This window comes from Perognathus longimembris, chromosome 8 (assembly GCF_023159225.1).
Source record: "Perognathus longimembris pacificus isolate PPM17 chromosome 8, ASM2315922v1, whole genome shotgun sequence".
NCBI classification, from domain to species: domain Eukaryota; kingdom Metazoa; phylum Chordata; class Mammalia; order Rodentia; family Heteromyidae; genus Perognathus; species Perognathus longimembris.
In genome coordinates, this window is record NC_063168.1 from 76,363,724 (window position 1) to 76,378,878 (window position 15,155).

The window sequence follows — 15,155 nt, forward strand, 5'->3', positions numbered from 1 at the left end:
TAACACCTTCTTCAGTTGATAAAGGGATTTCTTTCAACAATCACATACATACAATGTATTTTCATCACGTTCTCCCCATCTATACTACTCCTTCTTAGCGCACCCCTTTAAACAGTTTTTGTTTTGAAGCAGGCTAGGCTACAGGGAAATGAGGTATGGTCAGCTTCCAGCAAGTACGAGAGATATTCATTCATCTACTTCCCTTAAGATTAAGGGACTGAAGTCACTTAGGGGAAAATGAGGCGGGGTGAAGGCAACGTAGAAACATGGCCATTTGGAAACACAGAAGCTCCATCTTTGCTTCAAAGACAGACAACAGGACGCATCCCTTCCTGAGCAATGCATTCCTCCTCACATCAAGAATTAACATTTGTCTGGCAGGATGTATGCCTTCCTGAGAGAAATGCCCCCCAGCACTTAAGCATCCTCCCACTCAGAATGCAGACAACAGGATGCCCTCCCTCTAGCAAGAGTAAGGACCTGTTTTGTGGCAGGATGAGTTCTTACCTGGAAAGAATCCTCAAAACATCCAGAAACTCAGAAAGCGTACCAGGAGAGATTAGCGCTAAGGTAAAACACCTGTCTTTACCCTATAAATCCCCCTAACGGCCAAGGAGCTGTGTGTCTCTGTCTCTGCACTCTGTTAAAGTGTGCCCCCTCCTTTCTGCTTGTCTGTCTGCTTTTTGTCTGTTTGTTTGCTTGCTTGCTCAATAAAGCTCCGCCAAGTTTTCTTACCATTATGACTTTCCCAGGAATTCTTATGATCAAAGTCAAAGGCCCTAAGTGAAGAGTCCCTACATTGTATGTAATGCATGTATGTACGTATGTAAGTATGTATGTATGTATGCATGTTATGCATGTATGTATGTATTGTCGGTTGTGGGGCTTGAACTCAGGGCCTGGGCACTGTTCCTGAGCCTTCTCTCTCAAGGCTAGCGCTCTACCACTTTGGGCCACAGGGCCACTTCTGGTTTTCTGGGGGTTAATTGGGCATGAGAGTCTCTCGGGGAGTTTCCTGCCGGGGCTGGCTTCCAACCGTGGTCCTCAGATCTCAGCCTCCCCCGGCGCCTGGCTGAGTCCCTACTTTTATTTATTTTATTTTTATTTTTTGCCAGTCCTGGGGCTTGAACTCAGAGCCTGAGCACTGTCCCTGGCTTCCTTTTGCTCAAGGCTAGCACTCTGCCACTTGAGCCACAGCGCCACTTCTGGCCGTTTTCTGTATATGTGGTGCTGGGGAATCGAACCCAGGGCCTCATGTATAGGAGGTAAGTGCTCTTGCCACTAGGCCATATCCCCAGCCCGAGTCCCTACTTTTAAAGGGAAACGTCGCAAACCTTCACCTGTGTCTGGTGGCAGTCTCATGATGCTGTTCCCAGCAACTCACACGTATAATGCACACGTGTACGTGTGTGCAGGCATGGTGAGGTCCGGCTTCACACGTCACCAGACGCACTACCTGCGGTTCCGGCAGGTTCATCTGCCTCACCTTGCTGGCCTAAGGTCCCGTCCTGGCCGGGCCTCGCTCATTTGTGGTTTGACGGCTGCGGCTGGGGATGTCGCCGTGCCCGGGGCGACGTCACCGTGCCCGGGGATGACGTCACCGTGCCCGGGGATGACGTCACCGTGCCCGGGGGGGGGGGATGAGGTCGTCGCGCTGGGCGGCTCCTCCGGGGGAAGGGCGTTGAACACGTCCCCTCGCTCTCGCCGTGTGTGCTCGGCTGGGAGGTGCACGCGGAGTTCCTCACTCGGGAAGTGTCGATAACGTTGGTGTTGCGCGTGCGCGCGCGCGCGTGCCAGGCCTGGGGCTCCCACCACGGCTGTGACCGTGCGGAGGCCCAGGCGGCGGGCCCCGCCCCCGTCAGGCCCCGCCCCCGGCAGGCCCGCGTCATCTCCCGGCGCCGTCCCGGAAGCGCGCGCGGGCATGGGTCGCGGGGCCCGGCTGCGGCCCGCCGCGGCGGCCTGAGCCATGCGCTGGCTCTCGCCCCTGGCGCGCGGCTTCGTCGTCTTCTCCGCCGGCGGCTGCGGCCGGGGCTGCGGCGGGCCCGCCATGTTCTACGCCGTGCGCAGGGGCCGCCGCACCGGGGTCTTCCTGAGCTGGTGAGTGCGGGGCCCGGCCCGGCCCGGCGGGGCCGCCCGCCGCCGCCGCCCTCTGCCCCCGACGGGGTCCCCCGGCCGCCCTCCCGAGGCCAGGCCTGGCCCCACGGGCCCGCCCGCCGCCGCCGCCGCCCTCTCCCTCCGCGGGGTCCCCCCCGCCGCCCTCTCCCCCCGACGGGCCCGCCCGCCGCCGCCGCCCTCTCCCTCCGCGGGGTCCCCCCCGCCGCCCTCTCCCCCCGACGGGCCCGCCCGCCGCCGCCGCCCTCTCCCTCCGCGGGGTCCCCCCCGCCGCCCTCTCCCCCCGACGGGCCCGCCCGCCGCCGCCGCCCTCTCCCTCCGCGGGGTCCCCCCCGCCCCCCGCCGTCCCGCCGGAGGTTCCTGCCCACCCCTGCGCACTCCGCGGGCTCGGGCGAATCACCGCGGCGGGAAGTTCGTGCGCGGCCTGGGTCTTCCCTTTGGTCTTCCTTGCTCCTCCCCCGACGTGACTTGTAGTCACCATCAGCCAGGATTTCCAGGTCTCCCGTGCCAGTCAAGATGCAGCCGGAGCTGAGATACCTCATACTGTCTGCCCTGCGTGTTTGCCTTATTACTACTCTTATTACTACTACTATTTTGGCCTTTTATGGTTTTCCCCCTCAGAACTGAGGACCAGACTGGGCCTTGCACTTGCCAGGCAAGCGCTCTCCAGCGGAGCTCAATCCCCAGCCCCTGCCCTGTGTGTGTAAATCTAGGAACTCTCAGAAGCCACTACTGCAGTCCAGTCCCGGGAACGAGATCCGCGGGCCTAGGGGAGGGGGTGCTCGCGGTGGTTACCGTGGTCTGGAAGTGGGAAGGGAGGTGCTCCTGGGTGGCTTCTGTGGTCGGGGAGCCGATGGGGCAGAGAACTGGCAGGAGCAGGACTTGAGGCTGTGGAGCTGGGTGACGTCCAGGCCCGTCAAGTGTTGAGGAAGAAGCCTCTGGGATGCTGGCTGGCCCTTTTGCTGCAGTAACAAGACTGCATTTCAACGCACTTGGAGTTTTGAGGAAAGCCTCCCGGCTGCAGGTAGCAGGACCGGCCGAGGGTGCTAGGTAACATAAAGCTAGAATTAAGCATGACCCTTTGCCTCGAGGAATGGAAGCTTGTCCTTTCTCACGTTCTTCTCAAGCTAAGAAGACCGTTTGTTGCCCTGGTAAAGAAAGATAAAGAGGGATAGAGAGAGGAAAGAAATGACAGGTGCATTGTTTTCCAGGAATGAGTGTCGTGAACAGGTGAACCGATTTCCTGCTGCCAGATTTAAGAAGTTTGCCACAGAAGATGAGGCCTGGGCCTTTGTCAGGAACTCTGCCAGCCCTGGTGGTTCAGAAGGTACTCGCCTGTCCTCTCCGTGGATCTTAACCCATTCAAAGCTGTTCTCGCCCCAGATGTCATTGGAGGTGTGCAGAGAAGGGGGTGTGACTATCCATTTTCCTGAGTTATGGATAGTCAGTAGCAGTGGTAGAAACACACCAAGGTCAGATCTGTTTTGTGTTGACAAGTACCAGTGTTCTCCATAGAGCATTTTCCCCCTTATTCTTGAACTTGGTCTCATGCTTTCTGGGCAGATGCTCTACTGCTGAGCCCCATCTCCAGCCAGTTTTTGCCTTGGTTATTTTTGAGGTATGGTCCTATTTTCTGCCTGGGGCTAGACTATGCTTGGACCATGACCCTCCTCTGTTTTTTACTTCCCACCGTAGCTGATTTCACAAGTGTCCCCTACTCTGTGTGTGTGTGTGCGGGTAGTGGGGCTTGAACTCATGGCCTCATGCTCTTGCTTACCTTTTTCTGCTCACAGAACTTACCAGAACTCTTGACTCTTAAGCATTTCATATTGTTTCTGGCTCATGATTAGACTCTCACTTTTTAGACCAGAAAAATACACATGAACACAAGCCACAAGTGGAGGCCAGCAAGCGGCTCCGGGAACCTTCCAGTGAAGATGAAAGCGCAGAGCCCTGTGCGAAGCACGTGAGACAGAACTCAGAAGTGACGCCTGTTGTTAGCAAAGACACATTTTCTTATATGGGTATGTCTTGAGTTTTAGAGTTTTAATACGACTTTATGAAAACGTTAATAGGAGTCTAATTGCCAGTTTCCAAGTGGGAGAAATTTGACTCGGTCTTTGAGTTGGATTAAATTTGAGTTGATTCTTTTCTGCTATGGTCATTTAGAGATCCCTTAAGGTCACTGTTTAGTTGATAAAGCCGTACAGAATTACTACCTTTTCTAATGTTCTTAGGAAATTGAATGTTTGTGTGTATGGAAATGTTTTACAATGAAAAGCACTGTATCTTTTGACTTAGTAATTGCTTCGGTGGGGGGCAGTAATGGGGCTTGAACTCAGAGCCTTTAGCTCTCTCTTAGCATTTTCTTTTGGTTGGTTATAGGGCTTGAACTCAGGGTCTGAACACTGACGCTGAGCTCTTCTACCACTTGGAGCCACATCTCCACTTCTGGTTTTTGAGTGGCTAATTGGAGATGAGTCTCTGTTCGTGCTGGCTTTGTTTGTTGGTTGTTTTTTTAATTTTTTATTTTTTTTGCCAGTCCTGGGGCTTGAACTCAGGGCCTGATCACTGTCCCTGAGCTTCTATTGCTTGAGACTCTACCACTTGAGCCACAGTGCCACTTCTGTATTTTTTGTTCATGTGGTACTGAGGAATGGAACCCAAGACTTCATGCATGCTAGGCAAGCACTCCACCATTAAGCCAATCCCCCCCCCCCCCCCGCCGGGAGGGGCTGGCTTTGAACTGTGATCCTCAGATCTCAGCCTCCTGAGTAGGATTACAGGCGTGAGCCACCAGCACCCAGCTCTCTTAGCTTTTTTGCTTGAGATTGGCAGGTACCATTTGAGCCATTCCTCCACTTCTGGCTTTAGGGTGACTGGCATGAGCCACCGGTGTCTGGCTTTCCGCCTCAGTTTTATCTTGTGCTCGCTATTTTGCTTCTTACACGCCTGGACTGTGATCCGGATTGCACGCATGTGCTACCCACGCCGAGGGGCCCAGGTCTGGCCCAGCCTCCCGGGCGGTGTGAGTCATCATGCCCAGATTTTTGGGGGGAGGAGGGGAGCTACCCAGCGGCAGGAATTGAAGGGAACACGGGTTAATGGGGCACTACGCTTGTTTCCAGCGGGGTAAGCATTGCTCGCAGCCCGCGCCCCTAAGTGAGGGCCCTGCCGCTGTGCAGGCCCGGCCCCCTTCACCACGGGATCCTGCTGAGCCCTGACTGGCTCGCCCCTGTGCTCTGGACCGTGCCGTGTGCGCGCGCGCGCGTGCGTGCCTGCGGAGCCTCCACTCGCGCCTCTGCCCTTGAGTGAGTGCCCTGGCCACGGGGCTGGGAGCAGCCCTTTTCCACCGAGCCCGGCAGCCTCGGTGTGCGGATGAGGGCCTGAGTTGGAGAGAGCCGCCGTGGCGGCCGTGCTGGGGGAAAGCGAGGCCAGGCTTGAGGGGACTGGCCCGGGGGTCGGGTCGTTCGGGTCCTCAGGCGGCTTGTTTCCTCTGGAGGGCGGCGTGCCGGGAGTGAAGGCCCTGGCCCGGAGGGCGGCCTTGCCGCTGGCCCTGGGCGGGGCCCCGGGTGTGGGGCGGAGCAGCGTTTCTGGCCGCAGCTTGTTCCAGCTTGGCTTCGCACCGTGACGGCCTCTGCCTGCCGCGGGCCGTGCGCTGCGCACAAGTGGCCACGCTGTCCCGCCCGCGTGGCGGCCTGTGCAGGGGTGGTGGTGAGCGTGGGTTCCGTGCGGCCGAGGTGCATCTCACCGCTCCTTCCCCAGGAGACCACGTCGTGGTCTACACCGACGGCTGTTGCTCCAGCAACGGGCGCAAGAGGGCGCGAGCAGGGATTGGCGTTTACTGGGGACCCGGCCATCCTCTGTAAGTAAGCAAGCTGAGCTGAAGTTCTGCCCCGTCGTCCTCTGAGCCTCGGGAGAGGGAGGGGAGGCCTTGGCCAGGGGCAGCGGACGGACAGCTTTCCCTCCCGTCGGTCCCCTGCCCCTAACCCCGGAGTCTCCTTCCCACGCACGGTCTACTCAGGTTCACTGGGAGCCGAGCCTAGCGGGATTGTGAGTTTGAAGCCAGCCCGGGCCACATAGCCCTGCCTCATGAAAACTTGCAAACCAGGTGCGGGTGGCTCACACCTGTCATCCTAGCTACTTGGGGCTGAGATCGAGGATCGTGGTTCAAAGCCAGCCTGGGCAGGAAAGTTCGTGAGACTCCAACCTCCACTTAATCACAGAAAACAGGAAGTGCTGCTGTGGCTTGAGCTAAAGCGCTCAGGGACAGTGCCCAGGCCCAGAGTTCAAGCCTCATGACTGACGAGAGAAAGAAACCTGGGCCTCTGTCTGCTAGTCTAGTGCTCTTCCTGTCCCGGAGCGCGGCGTTGATGAAGCTTGAGTGTTCTTGGTTTGATTTTAAATGGCAGTGTGTTTACATAGCTTTTATGTTTACAATAAACATGTGCATGAGTGGTTAGCACCTGTTGAGAAGAGTCACTTTGTGATGTGCCTCGTCTTTTTGTTTGGTTCTGCACTGTTTTGAGATAGAAATGTTGGCATTCGACTTCCTGGACGACAGACGAACCAGAGAGCCGAGATCCATGTAAGTTGTGTGGTCGCAGGTGGCCTGCTGGGCGTGGCCACGGCGGTGGGGCTGCACCTCATGTCCTTGGACTCAGCACAGGGGCTTTAGATGCCCTCATCTTCCTGTCCGTGTGGAGGAGATCGGTAAAGCCCAAACACATGTTGGGAGTTGGTTTTTTTTTTTTTTTTTTTGCCAGTCCTGGGGCTTGGACTCAGGGCCTGAGCACTGTCCCTGGCTTCTTCCCGCTCAAGGCTAGCACTCTGCCACCTGAGCCACAGCGCCACCTCTGGCCGTTTTCTGTATATGTGGTGCTGGGGAATCGAACCCAGGGCTTCATGTATACGAGACGAGGACTCTACCACTAAGCCATATTCCCAGCCCTGGGAGTTTGTAACAATACTGAAAGCTAAGAATGTTCTGGAAAGATTGTGCCAGCTTAGTGTACAGGTGGTAACCACTTGGGTTGTCGCAGTGACTCCGGGGAAAGGAGGCTGTGTCAGGCGGACGTCAGCCTCAGCTGTGTAACGAGTTCTCGCATTTTCAAGGCAGCCTGCAAAGCCATCGAGCAAGCCAAAGCCCAGAACATCAGCAGACTGGCTCTGTACACGGACAGCATGTTCACCATCAACGGTGAGCCTCTGCTCCGCTCGCCGGTTCCTGGGGGAGCAGGCCTGGGGTCGGTGTGTGTGTGACCCACTTGGGTCGGGTCACGGGTGCTGGCACGTGGGGTGCACGCATAGAGGTGTGTGGGGCGTTGAGGAGGCCAGGGGAGGCTTTCTGGCTGAGCGCTGTAGCTTGGTACCTTGAACGCACGGGAAGAGGGGTATTGCCGGCGTGCGCCATCGTCCTCCGCCAGGAGGCCAAGCGAGGACGTTGGGTCCTGCCCCGGGGGGGGAGGAGGGGGGGCTCCGCACCGAGGGGCGCTGCGGGGGTGGGGCCGCGGGCCGCGGGCACAGTGCTCTGGTGTGCTCCCAGGCATCACCAACTGGGTCCAAGGCTGGAAGAGGAACGGGTGGAGGACCAGCGCCGGCAAGGACGTCATCAACAAGGAGGACTTCATGGCGCTGGATCGGCTCGCCCAGGACATGGACATCCAGTGGGTGAGTGCGCGAGGGTGTGCCCGTCCAGTGCGTGAGTGCGCGTGGGTGTGCGCGTCCAGTGCGTGAGTGCGCGTGGGTGTGCCCGTCCAGTGCGTGAGTGCGCGTGGGTGTGCCCGTCCAGTGCGTGAGTGCGCGTGGGTGTGCCCGTCCAGTGTGTGAGTGCACGTGGGTGTGCGCGTCCAGTGCGTGAGTGCGCATGGGTGTGCACGTCTGTCCAGTGCGTGAGTGCGCGTGGGTGTGCACGCCCGTCCAGTGTGTGAGTGCACGTGGGTGTGCGCGTCCAGTGCGTGAGTGCACGTGGGTGTGCGCGTCCAGTGCGTGAGCGCGTGGGTGTGCACGTCCAGTGCGTGCATGTGCCTGCTTGCCAGGCAAGTAAGAATGAGTGCAAACCCCAGTGCCATGGGGGGGGGCGGAGGCAAGAGAGACCAGTTGGGGCAACATGGTCAGACCCAGTCTAAAAGAACAGGTGAGACCCCAGGGCCCGTGTGATCCTTGCAGTGCGGGGGGCTGGGCTCAGACCCCAGGGCCCGTGTGATCCTTGCGGGGGGGGGGGCTGGGCTCAGACCCCAGGGCCCGTGTGATCCTTGCAGTGCGGGGGGCTGGGCTCAGACCCCAGGGCCCGTGTGATCCTTGCAGTGCGGGGGGCTGGGCTCAGACCCCAGGGCCTGTGTGATCCTTGCGGGGGGGGGGGGGGTGGGCTGGGCTCAGACCCCAGGGCCCGTGTGATCCTTGCAGTGCGGGGGGCTGGGCTCAGACCCCAGGGCCCGTGTGATCCTTGCAGTGCGGGGGGCTGGGCTCAGACCCCAGGGCCTGTGTGATCCTTGCGGGGGGGGGGGTGGGCTGGGCTCAGACCCCAGGGCCTGTGTGATCCTTGCGGGGGGGGGGGGGGGTGGGCTGGGCTCAGACCCCAGGGCCCGTGTGATCCTTGCGGGGGGGGGGCTGGGTCAGACCCCAGGGCCCGTGTGATCCTTGCGGGGGGGGGGGGCTGGGCTCAGACCCCAGGGCCCGTGTGATCCTTGCGGGGGGGGGGCTGGGCTCAGACCCCAGGGCCCGTGTGATCCTTGCAGTGCGGGGGGCTGGGCTCAGACCCCAGGGCCCGTGTGATCCTTGCGGGGGGGGGGGGGGGGCTGGGTCAGACCCCAGGGCCCGTGTGATCCTTGCGGGGGGGGGGGCTGGGCTCAGACCCCAGGGCCCGTGTGATCCTTGCGGGGGGGGGGGGGCGGGCTCAGGTGGGTCATCTCTCAGGCAGGCTGGCAGGGCCGCCTCTTCTCCATAGCTGGGCACTGTGGCTCGCACCGGTCACCCTAGCGGCAGGGAGACTGAGGTCGGGAGGATGGAGGTTCTGGGCCAGCGTGGCAGAGCGTCCGCACACTCCCTCTGAGCAGAAAGCAGCTGGGTGTTGATGCGTGTGCTCTCCCAGGTACAGACTGCATGTCTGACGTGCCATGGTGCTTGTATGAGAGCGAGAGACGAGGGAGATGTTGCTTTCTCTACACAGCTGCACGTTCCTGGTCACTCGGGATTCGTGGGTAACGAAGAAGCTGACCGACTGGCCAGAGACGGAGCGAAGCAGTGTGCAGACTGAGCTCCGGGAGCCTGGCCGGGCTCTGGGTTCCGCTTGCGGCTGCAGTGCCACCGCAGTCGGCGGCACCGGTGCTGCCCCGCGGTGGTTTGGTGACGCGTGGACGTGACGTGCTTCACAGGCCAGCGGGGGAACACCTTGAAATCCGGAATAACGTGGGGCTCCGGCTTTAGACTCACTGGACTTGGTGCTCTTCTGGCTTCTCTGTCGCAGTCTGGCCCCAAATCATTGCTCAGATTTTATTAAGGAATCAATAAAACATGGTTTAAAAGATGCGGGCAGCAGGTCTAGAAGCGTTCTGAAAGCGTCCCTTCCCCTTCCAGCCTGCGAGGGTGAGGTGCCCGTCTCCTGACAGGATAGTCAGTGGTGTTGGTGGATGACGAGCATTTCCCGGAGAACTGCCGCGTGGGCCGGGTGCGTGGGCCTGTGATTCCACGCGGCCAGTCGAGGCGTGCCGGCGCGGGCTCCTTGCTAGCTGGGGCTTCCTGGAAAGGCCCTGGCTCAGAAGAAACAGAGGGCTGGCTGTGTTTTCCCCCCGTTTCTCAAGTGTGTTTACTACAGGGATGCACAAACCACGCGATGCACTGCGTGGGAGCGGATCTGGTTTTTCCTCCGTTGACCAAGCTGGGGGAGCTTGCGTTGAGCCTGGGTTGGAATCGGAGGGCACCCCCCCCCCCCTTCAGGACGCCCCTGAGCCGCGGGAGAGCAAGCTGCAAGCTGGGGTGAGGGAGCTGGAGGCAGCTGGGGTCTGGTGCCAGGCACGGCCGGGGCTCCCTGCCTCGATCCACGAGTGACACCACACATCGCCCCCCCATCGCCACACCGCACCTGTCACACACCCTCCCTGGAGCCCTGGGTCCTTCCGACAGCCGGCGCGGGCCAGGGTGAGGCCGCAGGAGCCAGCCCTGGGTCCCCGAGAGCTCTGCCGCCCCCGGCTCCGGGCTGGCGAGCTTGTGAGCTGCAGGCAGGGTCAGGAGGAGCCGAGGGCCGCGGGCTTGCTGCAGGCGTGGAGCCGCCCCACGCCCTTCCCGGGGCCGCCCGCTTTGTGATCCGCCCTGCTCCCCAAGCCCACCACACCCCAGAGCTCCGGCCCAGGTCCGCCTCGTTCACGCGGGCAGGAGCCCCGAGCCCGGGGTGTTTCCAGCCTTTCTAGACCTGGCTCCCCGACGCCGCTCAAAGTCGGGACGGGTCAGGGGTGCCGTGCGCGCTGGGGAGGGAGGGGGGCCCGTGGGGAGGGGTGGAGGACGTGGGCGGGGCCAAGGCGGAGCCCATCTCCTCCCGCCCCGCCCCCTCCCGGAGGCCCCGCCCCCACCAGCTGGCCGCCCGCCCCGCCCCCTCCCGGGTGTCCCCGCCCCGCCCCTCACCCGCTAGCCGCCCGCCCCGCCCCCTCCCCGGAGGCCCCGCCCCGCCCCTCACCCGCTAGCTGCCCGCCCCGCCCCCTCCCCGGAGGCCCCGCCCCGCCCCTCACCCGCTGGCCGCCCGCCCCGCCCCCTCCCGGGGTGTCCCCGCCCCGCCCCTCACCCGCTAGCCGCCCGCCCCGCCCCCTCCCCGGAGGCCCCGCCCCGCCCCTCACCCGCTGGCGCCCCGCCCCCTCCCCGGAGGCCCCGCCCCGCCCCTCACCCGCTGGCCTCCCGCCCCGCCCCCTCCCCGGAGGCCCCGCCCCGCCCCGTCCCGTCCCCGCGGCTCCCCCCGGGTCCGCTCCCCGCCGTCGCCGCCGCCGCCGCCATGGTGCAGGCCTGGTACATGGACGACTCTGCCGAGGACCCGCGGCGGCCGCACCGCGCCGAGCCCGGCCGCCCCGTGGGCCTGGAGCAGCTGCGCGGGCTCGGCGTGCTCTACTGGAAGGTGCGCGGGGACCGGAGGACGGGGCCGGCGGGGCCTGCGGGGCCGGCGCCTGCGCACACCGCGAGGGCGGGGGGGGGGGGGGGAACGCCGGGCGCTGCGCATGCTCGGCCGGAGCCTGCCGCGGGGGTCGCAGTGCGCATGCCCGGCCCAAGGCTGCGGGGTCGTATTCCGCATTTTCCTTGTGAGGCCGGGAGGCTCAGCGGGCTCGGTGCCCCTTCCCCCCCTTCCCCCCGGATCGTCCTGCGCATGCTCGACGTGCGCTGCGGCGTGCGGGAGCTGGCCGTAGCGCGCATGCGCGGGCCGCAGGTGCGGCGCCCCCTCCCGCCGCCACCCGGTTCTCCGCCCTGCGGCGGGCACGGGCGGGGCCTGAGCGGCCCGGGTGGCCTGGGGCTCCTTCCGGCGGGGCGGGGCGGGGCGCCCTGCCGCCGGCCTCCCGGGGCGGTGCCCGCCCTCTGGCCGGGGCCGGGCGGGAGGGAGGGCGGACGGGTGGGCCCTGGGGTGGGGGGCCCGGCTCTGCCCGGTGCCGGTGGCCGGGACGTGGGCGACGGGGGCCGGCGCGCGCCCTGGTGCGCACTGCCGCCTCGCCCCGCGCCCCACGGTGCCCGGCGGGTGACTCGGCCGCACGGGCCGGGGCTCCGCCCCCCCCCGCCCCCCAGCGCTCGGAGACCCCGGGCGAAGCCGCAGGTCCCCCGCCCCCGGGCCCGCGCGGCCGCCACCCGCCAGGCCCCCCAGCCCCCCCCCAGGCCGGCGGGGGTCGCCTTCGCGCGCGGCTCCCGCGTCCCGCCGGGGCTCAGTGCGGATTAGGCCACGCGTGACCGTCCAGCCGGACCTAGCAGCCCGCTTTCCGACGGGAAGGCGCTGGTGTCTGTTAGCACAGGAAGGGCACTGTCGACTTTCAATAGTGCAATTTGCTCACCGTCCACACGAGAAGTGTGAAAGTGCCGCTGTCCATTTGACCGTGTAAGACGGAGATCGCAGCTTAACCTCTGACTGTTTAAAGAACGACCTGGTCCTCTAACAGCCGCCTCCTAGCCACCCCAGTGGGCTGGGGCGGGGGGGGGGGGGGGGGGAGAGGGAAGCAGGTGCCAGCCTGCGGCCACCCCTGCCGCCTGGGCGATCGAGTTTCCCCGTGGGCACCCGCCCACCACAGCACAGCACGCACCACGCCATGGGGCGGCTCGTTTATAGAGTCATCTTCATAAAAAGTAAAGCATCGACGGCTAACACTTGCAGAGACGGAAACCTGCTACGAGGTGATGCAGATAAATTGTGCTTTTGTTCCAAGCAAAAGTGAAGCCTGTGAGCGGGGCAGTGTTTGCTGAATCCTCTAATCCTAGCGGCTCCGGAGGCTGAGACCTGGATGGTGGTTCAAAGCCAGCCTGGCCAGGAGGAAAGTCCTTAAGACTCTTGTCTCCAGTGAATCACCTGAACACCTGAAGCAGCGCTGTGGCTCACGGTGGTAGAGAGCCAGCCTTGAGCAAAAAGCTTGGGGACTGCCAGTGCCTAGACTGAGTTCAAGCCCAGGACTGGCAGAGAGAAGGAAACGTCACAGCTTGCTGGATTTCTCGCCACTGCACGCTCAGGCTGCCCGAGGTCCCAGGGTGTTCAGGAAGAAGGTGACATTGGGGTCGGACCTTAAAGAGCAGGAAGAACCGTGGCCCAGGAAGATGCTGAGAAGACATTTAGCCACAGGACCCCGGCAGGAGCGGGAATGCGCGTGTGCGAAGGGTCTTTACTAGTCATGTTGGTGTTGTTACTGAGAAGTGTCTCCCTGCTCTGTAGCCCAGGCTGGCTTTGCACTCACAATCCTCCTTCCCCAGCCTCCTGAGTAGCTTGGTTATTTATAGGTGTGTCACCACACTTGGCATAGTATTTTTTTCTTTAAAGCCAGTCCTGGGGCTTGGACTCAGGGCCTGAGCACTGTCCCTGGCTTCTTTTTGCTCAAGGCTAGCACTCTGCCACTTGAGCCACAGCGCCACTTCTGGCCGTTTTCTGTATATGTGGTGCTGGGGAATCGAACCCAGGGCTCCATGTGTGCTGGGCAAGCTCTCTACCACTAGGCCATCTTCCCAGCGCAGAGCCCCTATTTCTAGCCCCTCCTTGTAGTTTTGGGGGGGCGGAGGAGGCGGGTTCCCCTGGTGAGCGCACGCTGTCCCCTCTGCCCAGCTGGATGCCGACAAGTACGAGAACGACCCGGAGCTGGAGGAGATCCGCCGGGAGAGGAGCTACTCCTGGACGGACATCATCACCATCTGCAGGGAGAAGCTCCCCAACTACGAGGAGAAGGTGAGCCCCGGGGCGCGCCCGTGGCCCTGCCGGCCGTGTGGCCTGGGGCGCGGCCTCCAGGTGCCCACGTGGGCTGGCGCCTGGGCTTCTGCTGCTTGGTGGGGCTTCCTCCAGGCTGTCCTCGCCCTCCTCTCCATGCTCCCTCCTCGGTGCTCTCCCCAGGGTGCTCCCCCCACAGTGTTTCTCCCTGGGCTCCCCCTTCAGTGTTCCCCCCTCTGCTCTGCTCTTCAGGAGCTGGGCTGTCTGTGTTTGGGCATCGGGCTGGGGGGATTTGCAGGCGTGAAGGCCTGTGCAGCTCTGAAGGGCCCCGTCCTCTCCCGCGTGGGCCCCGTCCTCTCCCGCGTGGGCCCCGTCCTCTCCCGCGTGGGGCCCGTCCTCTCCCGCGTGGGGCCCCGTCCTCTCCCGCGTGGGGCCCCGTCCTCTCCCGTCCTCTCCCGCGTGGGGCCCCGTCCTCTCCCGCGTGGGGCCCCGTCCTCTCCCGCGTGAGGCCCCGTCCTCTCCCGTCCTCTCCCGCGTGGGCCCCGTCCTCTCCCGCGTGGGGCCCCGTCCTCTCCCGCGTGAGGCCCCGTCCTCTCCCGTCCTCTCCCGCGTGGGGCCCCGTCCTCTCCCGCGTGGGGCCCCGTCCTCTCCCACGTGGGGCCCGTCCTCTCCCGCGTGGGCCCCGTCCTCTCCCGCGTGGGCCCGTCCTCTCCCGCGTGGGGCCTGTCCTCTCCCGCGAGGGGCCCCGTCCTCTCCCGTCCTCTCCCGCGAGGGGCCCCGTCCTCTCCCGTCCTCTCCCGCGTGGGGCCCCATCCTCTCCTGTCCTCTCCCGCGTGGGGCCCCGTCCTCTCCCGCGTGGGGACCCGTCCTCTCCCGTCCTCTCCCGCGTGGGGCCCCGTCCTCTCCCGTTCTCTCCCGTTGTGGGCCCCGTCCTCTCCCGAGTGGGGCCCCGTCCTCTCCCGTCCTCTCCCGCGTGGGCCCCGTCCTCTCCCGAGTGGGGGCCCCGTCCTCTCCCGTCCTCTCCCGCGTGGGCCCCGTCCTCTCCCGCGTGGGGCCCCCGTCCTCTCCTGTCCTCTCCCGCGTGGGGCCCCGTCCTCTCCCGCGTGGGGCCCGTCCTCTCCCACTCGGAGCCCGCGTGGCCGCGGCTGCCTTGGCTGCAGGCCTCCTCCGCGGGGCGGCCTGGGCGTCAGGATTTCTAAGGTCCCCCGGCCTGGCGGAGGTCTCGTGACCGCCGCCCCGCTGCTCCCCCCTCGTCTCTGGGCTCTCGTTTGGCTCGCGCGCCCTTCGGGGTTTGCAGGTGGCGTGGGCGGCCTTGAGGCCTCCGTGCCCTTGGTGGGGGTGGGGAGTGAGCCCAGGGCCCGGGCTGCCGGGCTGTCCCTGTGCCACCGCAGCCGCGCGGCCCCTCGCGCCTCCTGCTGGCTCCCTGGAGACCAGGGCGCTGGCTGCGTGAACAGCGCTGCTCCCATCTCAGCCTCCCGGGAGCTCGGCGGGCCGAGGCCTCGGCACTGCGTCCACGGGCCGCCCGGGCCGGCTGCATTCTGGCAGCGGGGAGCATCGAGCCACGGGGCGGCGGTGGCGGGCCGCGTCATGGTGGCCCTGGGCCGTGGCGGTGTCGGGCCGTGGCATGGGGTCGTAGTCGGGGCAGTGTTGGGCTGTGGGCACGGTGGCATCAGGCCGTGGT

The 15,155-nt window shown here is 63.9% G+C and overlaps 1 protein-coding gene across 3 annotated transcripts; it reads left to right on the top strand.

Annotated features, from left to right (window-relative positions):
* Nucleotides 1–1,916: 1,916 nt before the first annotated feature.
* On the top strand, nt 1,917–9,636 carry Rnaseh1 (ribonuclease H1). Of its 3 annotated transcripts, XM_048353468.1 has the most exons (8): nt 1,917–2,097; nt 3,324–3,439; nt 3,978–4,136; nt 5,878–5,977; nt 6,646–6,700; nt 7,228–7,312; nt 7,658–7,782; nt 9,281–9,636. In XM_048353468.1, exons 1-8 carry the CDS (start codon nt 1,967–1,969, stop codon nt 9,365–9,367), a joined length of 858 nt encoding a protein of 285 aa, XP_048209425.1. In that variant the 5' UTR covers nt 1,917–1,966; the 3' UTR covers nt 9,368–9,636. The 3 variants fall into 3 exon arrangements, with proteins under 3 accessions (XP_048209425.1, XP_048209426.1, XP_048209427.1); XM_048353469.1 differs by lacking the exon at nt 3,978–4,136 and having other exon boundaries at nt 3,324–3,440; nt 5,867–5,977; XM_048353470.1 differs by lacking the exon at nt 3,978–4,136.
* Nucleotides 9,637–15,155: the final 5,519 nt, after the last annotated feature.